General features: G+C 45.5%; 1 protein-coding gene across 1 annotated transcript; it reads right to left on the bottom strand.

Moving 5' to 3' along the window:
- Positions 1–232: 232 nt before the first annotated feature.
- On the bottom strand, positions 233–3,164 carry C2H4orf3 (chromosome 2 C4orf3 homolog). Its single transcript, XM_004658632.2, has 2 exons — positions 2,822–3,164; positions 233–527 (listed from the first exon to the last, which is right to left on the bottom strand). Coding segments are annotated over exons 1-2 (207 nt in total). The 5' UTR covers positions 3,028–3,164; the 3' UTR covers positions 233–526.
- Between the last annotated feature and the right edge of the window lie 5,606 nt (positions 3,165–8,770).

Here is an 8,770-nt window from a genome sequence, read left to right as displayed (position 1 = left end):
GTCACTATTACTGTATTTCTTTTCTTTCTTTCTTTCTCTCTCTCTCGTTTTTGGTTTTTCAAGGTACAGTCTCACTCTATCCCAGGCTGACCTGGAATTCACTATGTAGTCTCAGGGTTGCCTCTGACTTAAAGGTGATCATCCTACCTCAGCCTCCCGAGTGCTGGGATTAAAGGCATGTACCACCACACCTGGCTCTCATTACTGTATTTCTTAATGAATATACTAAACCTTTAAGTACAAATGCTTTTATTTGAAGGTCCTATAAAGTAAAGCCACTAAGTGGTAAAGTTTTTAAACAGGAACCAGATGGTCTAGTTTTAAGAACTTTGCTATGAATGAGTATGATCACTATATTTTGAGGAGTTCTCTGAATGAGTTAACAAAACTTGTGAAGAAGTGAAAGGAAGCTCCATTAGAGGTATGAAGTTCTGCTGCTGGACCATTCTCTTCTTTATTCAAGAAGTTTGTAGTAGTTTTCAGATTTTACTCCAGTAGCCAAATTCTTGACCTTATGGCAAACCAATCTGTAAAAAATAAAGTATTCATTACCATTTCCTTTATCTGCTCATTTTAACTCCTTATGTCAAGCTCCTTTAAGTCACTTCTCTATCCCTAATTACAGGGAAGGATAAATAAGAGATCATTCTTTTCAAGTTTTGCATCTTCTAACAAGAACTGAAATCAAGTCATAAAATAACCAAACATTGTACTTGAATTATCTACCTTTACCAACATGAAGAAAGGAAGCAGAGGAAACTACAAATGGTTTCGCAGAGGTTTTTGGAGAAATCCCCATCCTTGGGCTACAGAGAGGGCTCAACAGTTAAGCTCACATGCTGCTGCCTGACAGCCCAGGTGCACTCCCAGTGCTCCCATAAAGCCATATGCACAAAATGGCTGGAGTTCATTCTGGTGTGCCAGTACTCTCTCTCTACAAATAATTTTAAAAAGTCATCCTTTTCACTGTCCTACCCAGTCAACTCCAAGAAATGACAGAGGCCTATGACACTCAAGTCTTTGTCAAGATTTAGGCATCAGGAAGCGCAATTAATTCTCCAGCCCAAGCAGCAGGGTGGGAAGAGTTTGAAGCTAAGGTAAAGACTCGCAAATACAAAAACCACAAACTCAGCAATTTTAGACGAATGAAATCTCAAACATGAGGACTGAGAAGAATAGTGAACAAACTCTTCAACATCACTATGGGCTGCACTGCCCCTCCATAGGTATCTATTTCATTATTTTCAGTAACTCTCTCTAATAAATAATAAAATCAAATAAAGGAAATTCAAGTACACATTTAAAAAAAAATGAGGACTTGGACAGTTCTTAGGCCCAAGGTTTTATTTCATACCAAGTGAGAATGGCGGGTTTGGAACCAGAGGGAAGGGGGCTCCAAACCAGGAGTGGGGAGGAAAGGAGCAGAGCCAGGTGGAAGGAGACTGAACCACCCAACGTAGGGGGTGGATTTTTAAGCCCTTTGAAGGACAGGCAGAAATGAGGGGAGATCCAGTATTGTGCTGCGTGGGATATGGGAAACGAGGGCTGAAGCCTGTAGGAGCCAGCTTGGCATGGACTCCCTGTGGACATCTTGGGAAGTGGGAATGAGTCAATGGGCAATGGCTGTAAATTATTTTTCCTCAGCACACAGGGATGGGGAAAAGACAACTCTTAAAGTCTCAATAACATAACAAAAGGTAGCTTCAGAATCCCAGACAGTTTGCAATATGACCAGGTGGGAGGGGGAGAGAGGAAAACAGGTAGAGAGCTCTGAGGCTCTTACACCTCCTGACTTGATTATCTTTTTTTTTTTTTTTTTTTTTGAGGTAGGGTCTCACTCTGGCTCAGGCTGACCTGGAATTCACTATGTAGTCTCAGGATGGCCTTGAACTCTTGGCGATCCTCCTACCTCTGCCTCCCGAGTGCTGGGATTAAAGGCGTGCGCCACCACGCCCGGCTCTGACTTGATTATCTTTGAGGGTTAAGCTCCAATGAAATTTTAAGGACATGAATTTTGAAAATAGGCTCTATAGCATTTTGGGACTCGTCTGGTGGTTTTCAAGGATATGCGGGGTCTACATGAGAGGAAATCGGAGAATCCCAGGTTTCTGGGAGAAGTGACTGGATAAAGCTGAAGGTTACTGAAATGGAAATGTAAGATACAGATAATTATGTAAGTTTTAAGGTAAGGTTTGAGCAAGTTTGAGATAAGTTTTGGCCTGCTTTTGTTAAACTAACGTAAAACATGTTTAAAAGCACGTTACAGGGCTGGAGAGATGGCTCAGTGCTTAAGGTGCTTGGATGCATTTCAACGAGTTTTTAACGCCAGCGATAAGAAGGCCTGAGGTAGGAGAAGCCTCCATGATGACAGCCTGGGGCTACAAAGTGAGTTCCAGATCAGTCTGGACTATAGTGACAACTGAGCCTCCAAAACCAACCACACACACACACACAGTCACAAAAATGCGTAAACGCCTGGGTATGAGAAGCTCAGCCCCCACTCCAGGAAATTCCTATAAAAGCCCCCATTCAGAGTCATTGGGCGTGCTTTCCCAGGTCTGGGGACCCCCTCCCTCCGGCTCTGCAGAGCTCTGCCTCCTTTCCTTCTCTTAAAGTCTAGAACACCACCTTCCTCAACTTCACCCTCCAGGGTGAGTGGATTTCGTTCACGGAATCCCGACAAGCACCAAGCCGTGGGTGAATGCTCAACCAGGAGACAGGCTCCACGGCTTACAAGCAAAACACAAGCCTGAAAGCAAGTTTGCTGCACACCTGACGCTGCGGAGACAGCTCCGCGCGCCCCGGCCCTCGCGACGCTCACCAGGGCAGGAGGTACACGAACACGAACAGCGCCAGGTCGAACAGCACGAAGAGCCACAGGTCCAGCCAGTACGACGGCTTCGGGAGCCCGTTGGTGCCGCTCTGCGGTCGCTCGTCCCGGGTCTGCTCAGGCCGCCCGGCCGCACCCAAGGCCCTCCTCCGGTCCCGGGCACCGTCCTCGCGGGTCTCCGCCGCGCCCACTTCCATGCCGCTCTGCTGCCCAGAGCACCAGCGGAACCTGAGCGCCCGCCGGCCTCCAATGCGCGACTGGGCGACCGCCTCACCGGAAGGCAGCTCTCCGACTCTGACGGCCCACGCGCAGCGCCGCAGACCCGGGCACGGGACTCCGGGCGCCCCGCCAAGTGCGCAGGCGCTGTGGGCCCACGCTTCCGGGCCGCGCGCACAGGCCTCTGGGTCCCCGCCCATCCAGGGAGGGCCGCCACCTACCTTTTCCTGAGGTGGTAGAACTGGTTTCTGGGGTCCCCGGGGAGAAGTTGTACCAGGATGGCTAGAACTTCAACACCCGACCAGGACTTCTGCGTTCCGGGTGGACCCCAGGATTCTTCTCCCACGTGGTGAGCAGGCCTACGTGCAGTCTTGCGCGGTACTGTGTGCTATTGTAAGACTGTTCCAGGAAAAGGCACACCTGAGTTGTTAAAAAGACCAGAGGCTGAAGCGTCAGAGTTGAGTGCATCCCTCGGCGAGTGCATTTAAAAACAGTCCAAAGGTGAGGTGCATGACTCCTGAGCCCAGGCGACATAAGGCTAGGGGGAAACACAGTAATTGGCCCATGCCGCCAGGCTTTTCACTGGTGGCTGTCATTAGTTGCCATATTACAGAAATCACCAGTGTCTACACATACAGGTGGTTCTGACAGGACTCTTTGGGGTTCCTTGCCAATACACCAACATATGCCAATGCACAGATAGATTTGTGGGATCTCCGGATTCTTAGGAGTCTTGCAAAATGGAATGTGAAAGGAATGGGATGATCCCTCTGTGCAGTGAGCCACGACCTCCCTGTATCTCTTTTTTCTAAATATCTTTGTGATGACATAGCATGGAATGTTTCTTGCCTCAGTTCTGCCTATGTAACCTGTGTACCCTTGTGACTTCTTGTAATCCCCCCCCCCTTGTTTTAACAGTATCTAATTTTTGGTTTAACTCCCAGTCCTGTTTTTACTATAAACATCATGTGGTTATTTTCAATAAAAGCTGACAGTTCAGGACTGCATCTTGAAATCCCGAACTCTGGGATGCAGACCTGATGCACCACCTTTCTTCTTTTTCTTTCTTTTTACCCAATAAAATTTTGCCTCACATTCCATGAGTCGATGGTCTTACTTCTGTGACACTGGACTCCATAACAAGTTTAAGCAATTAAAATCCATAGACCAAAGGGTAAGTTTTAGAGAGACTTTGTTAGATTAACAGAAGGAAGTACAGAGAGCTCCTACAATGTTGAAGGCAGGAGCAAGAAGAGAGCCCACACTGTGACCCAAATTTGCGATAATTTATAGATTCTAAATGGGGACTGGGCTAACCAAGCCATCACACCAAGTTTCAGGACAGAGCTTAACCAACCATAATGCCACAATCAAATTTAGGCCTTAGTTTTAGGAAAGGGGAACTCCTTCCCAGGGATGGACTCAGATTGCTTATAGAAAAACAGATGTAGCCAGGTGTGGTGGCGCACGCCTTTAATCCCAGCATTCGGGAGGCAGAGGTAGGAGGATTGCCGTGAGTTCGAGGCCACCCTGAGGCTCCATAATGAATTCCAGGTCAGCTTGGGCTAGAGTGAGACCCTACCTCGAAAACCAAAAAGAAAAAAAAAAGAAAAAAGAAAAACAGATGTATAAACTTCTTTAGGCAAGGCATGTGGAGAGGTCTGGTCCTTCCCCAATCTCTAGCAAAGTGCAGACTCAAGGACATTGATGCTTTTTATTTTGGGAGCTCAGTCACCCTAAACTGTTACACTAGTGAACACTAAATGCAGATATTACTGTGTCATTTTCACATGAACTACCACTAAATCTTTATCCTCTTTGAAGCTACGTTCATGTTACAGATTTAAAAAAATGAGGGCTGGAGAGATGGCTTAGCGGTTAAATGCTTGCCTGTGAAGCCTAAGGACCCTTGTTCAAGACTTGATTCCCCAGGACCCATGTTAGCCAGATGCACAAGGGGCCACATGCGTCTGGAGTTCCTTTGCAGTAGCTGGAGGCCCTGGCATGCCTATTCTCTCTCTCTCTCTTTCCTCTCTCTGCCTCTTTCTCTGTCACTTTCAAATAAATAAATAAACATTTAAAAAAATGAGATCTGCTGGGCATGGTGGCACACTCCTTTAATCCCAGCACTTGGGAGGCAGAGGTAGGAGGATCGCCTTGAGTTCAAGGCCACCCTGAGACTTCCTAGTGAATTCCAGGTCATCTTGAGCTACAGCAAGACCCTACCTTAAAAAGAAAATAATAATCCAGAATCTGAAAATTAATTAGACTGTGTGTTGTAGACCAGAGTATCTATGTTAGACTAGGAATGCCCTGGGTTTGAGTTATATTGACTGGCAATGAATGAGCTACATGCAGGATATAGCATAGTTTAAATAGAGGTCCCCCAATAGATTCGGAAGTTTATTAAAGCTTGTAATTTGGATCTCTAGCCACCTGGCTGGAGGAGGTGTCACTGTGGGTGGATCCTGGTGTCTAGTGCTAAGGCATTACTGGGGGTGGATATGAATTCCAGTCTAAAGAATGTCTGAATTCTGCCTGGTTCCCTGATGTTTGGCTGCTTCTTTTTTGCTCTTGTTTTTGGTGATGGGTTTTCTCTCTTTCATCATTTTGGAACTTCCCCTGTGTCTGTAAGCCTGAAATGTCTTCTGTAACTCCAGTGAGCTGTGTATGAACTGTGTCTAGTTTGGAGTTTCATCCCAGCAGTGTTGCAGCTGGAAAAGAGTAGTAGGAGTTCAGGAAAGCCCTTGAACCCCAAGCCCTGGGTTCACATTTGCATTTAACCAAATTGAGAAAGATAATTATTAAATTATTCCATTTAGTGAGGGAAGAACCAAGGAAAGGAAAATGAATACACCCATGGTTTCCTGCCCCCTTATCTTGTAAATTACAGGATTATTATTCTGGTGTCAGACCCTAACTATTTTAAATGGTTAATGTAATGATCTCCCCTAAAGGAACTCTTTTATTCAACTTAACAAACAAGTTGTTTTTCCTCCTTCACTTTCACCCAGCTGAAAAAGCCCTATAAAGTCCACTACCTAAAAATTCAGGTTGGCTGTGCTCCTCTCTTACGAGTCAGCCCTGGCAGCTCATGCTCTTCCCAAATAAAAGCTTTCATCTTTGCCTTCCTTCATCTCTTCCCTCCTTCTCAGTAAGTGTCCCTCTCAGGCTGGCCTGCTCTCAGGTTTATTCCCTTCTCATGTAAGCCATGCAGGCACAGGCTAAACAGCCAACAGTTACGACCATTATGGCCTCTGCCCACACGGGAGATGCAGGCCCCATTCACCCTAACAGATCAGGGGGTTCTATTGGTGTTCTGTATAAACACAGCTGAAGCCGTGGTTCCTTTCTCTCACCTAGTTTTGCTTTTTCTCTGTTTTCTTGCACTAGCCCTTTTAATATACTCTCATGCTTTTATGGGCTGAACCAGTTTCTATTATGACTCTTGGACGACATCAAACCTCATCGTCTGATCTTTCTCTGCAACTCTGCCTGGCCACAATATCAGCTGGACAGTGGATCCAAATAGCCTGAAACTGATGCTTTTTATTTCCAAATTCTCACGGATTTAAAAACTTCTGCCAAAGCTGGAAGAAGCCATTCTACATGTAGTTCAATGGGAAAAAGAGATACCACCAGTGAAGATACTCAACAGTGGACACCGCAAGCCTTATAATTGGCCAGCTAGGCCAAATGAGCCAACAGGTGCAATAGTGGCATGTCTATCATGGTGGAAACCAACTGTCCTCTAATTGGACTGGAGGCCTGCTCCATGGGAGGGAACACATCCCTGATACTGAAAACTTAAAACAGGGGTAGTCATGAGCCCTAGGGCTGAAACATCTGCTGATGTCTGGATAAATGTATATATTATGCTTATCAAACTACCCAGTAAGCACTTCTCTTAATGTTCATACCCTTATATTAATGCTACTCTCACTTTTGATAGAGAACCTTCTCTTTTCAGATGGCAGTGACCTTGGGACAACTCAGAAGGTATTATCGTGCTGTAAAGAAGTGACTGGAGTACTGAGTAATATCTCGATCACGCCTTCCAAGGCTTAGGGTCTAATGCAGAAGAGGTGGCAGAAAGAATGTAAGAGCCAAAGGAAGGGTAGGACTCCTTAGAACATGGTCCCTCCAGACATAAAATGGCCTGAATATCCATGACCTCATAGTGCCTGACACTACCTACACAAGACCATTGTAAGAGGAGGAAAAGATCATGACATCAAAATAAAAGAGAGACTGATTGAGATGGGGAGGGGATATGATGGAGAATGGAATTTCAAAGGGAAAGTAGGGGGGAGGGTATTACCATGGAATATTCTTTTATAATCATGGAAGATGTTACTAAAAATTGAGAAAAAATTAAAAAACAAATAAACAATACTTAAGCTAAAAAAAAAAAAAACAACTTCTGCCAATATTCAGACAGATGGTCCAAAATACCATATATTTGGGCACTTTTCACTCTGCATGCATAGCTGTCTCTCTCTCTCTGATCTACCTGCTCTTCTCACCAGATCCTTCTAGCCAAAGTTCTCAGAAATGTACTCTAATTCAACCCCTTACTCATCCTCTGCTGTTTTTTTTTTTTTTTTCTTTGAGGTAGGGTCTCACTGTAGCTCAGGCTGACCTGGAATTCACTGTGGAGTCTCAGGGTGGCCTTGAACTCACGACAATCCTCCTACGTCTGCCTCCCAAGTGCTGGGATTAAAGGTGTGTTCCACCACACCCGGCTTCACCCTCTGTTTTAACCCAGATACCATAGATGACTTGCTCCTAACATCTTCATCTGTAACCTGTTCTGCCTCTGTGTCCCCCACCACCATCATCTCCCATCTCCTCTCTTTTCCCTCCTGCCCAACATGCTCATTCTTGCAGGAATGGAATGTACCCTTTATGTAAGGTCACAGGTGCTGAAGAAATCATTCACATTCAAATTCCTTTTTCCATGTCTGATTTATCCCAGATTGAAAAACATCTAGGGTCTTTCTCCACTGCTCCAGCATACTATACCAAAGAATTTCACTACCTTACCCAGGCCTATGACCTAACCTGACATGATTTCTTTGTAGTTCTTTCCCCCACTCTCACTCCTGATGAATGAAAATGTGTCTGGGTGGCCATTCAGGCCCATGATGATGAGGCTCACTTAACTGATAATGCTTTCCCAGGGGGCACGGTTGCTGTCCCCAGGAAGAACCCTGAATGAAAATATCATGCTCCCACTAACTCTCCCAGATGGGTGGCCTGTGATAGGATGGTTCTTTTCCTCCTGGCTGGCCTCCAAAAGACATCCCATAAGTTTGTCAATTTTTACAAACTCCAGATGCTTACCCAGAGGCCTAATAAAAATCCAGCTGAGTTTATGGGCCGACTAACTGAGACATTCACCCAATACACTTACCTAGACCCTGCTTCCCAAGAAGAGATGATAGGTTTAAATACCTATTTCCTGCCCCAATCTGTCACTAATATCAGAAAAAAAAAACAAAACAAAACAAAACAAAACACTTAAACATCTAAAAAAGGGACCTCAAAACCCCTCAAGAGATCTGCTTCTCTGGGACCTCAGCCCCCACCAACACTCGCCATATCACAATGGAGGAGCCCAGAGTCACAGTCCAGCTGGCAAGAAGCACTGTCTCATTTGTTACAGGGGCTACTTGGTCAGGCCTGCTATCCTTTCTGGTAAGACTTTTCCCTCACAGATCT

Source organism: Jaculus jaculus, chromosome 2 (assembly GCF_020740685.1).
Source record: "Jaculus jaculus isolate mJacJac1 chromosome 2, mJacJac1.mat.Y.cur, whole genome shotgun sequence".
Taxonomy (NCBI): Eukaryota; Metazoa; Chordata; class Mammalia; order Rodentia; family Dipodidae; genus Jaculus; species Jaculus jaculus.
This window is presented reverse-complemented; position numbering and strand designations above follow the sequence as displayed.

Excerpts from the sequence above, each read along its gene's own strand:
- C2H4orf3 (XM_004658632.2), bottom strand. The coding sequence starts at position 3,027 with ATGGAAGTGGGCGCGGCGGAGACCCGCGAGGACGGTGCCCGGGACCGG.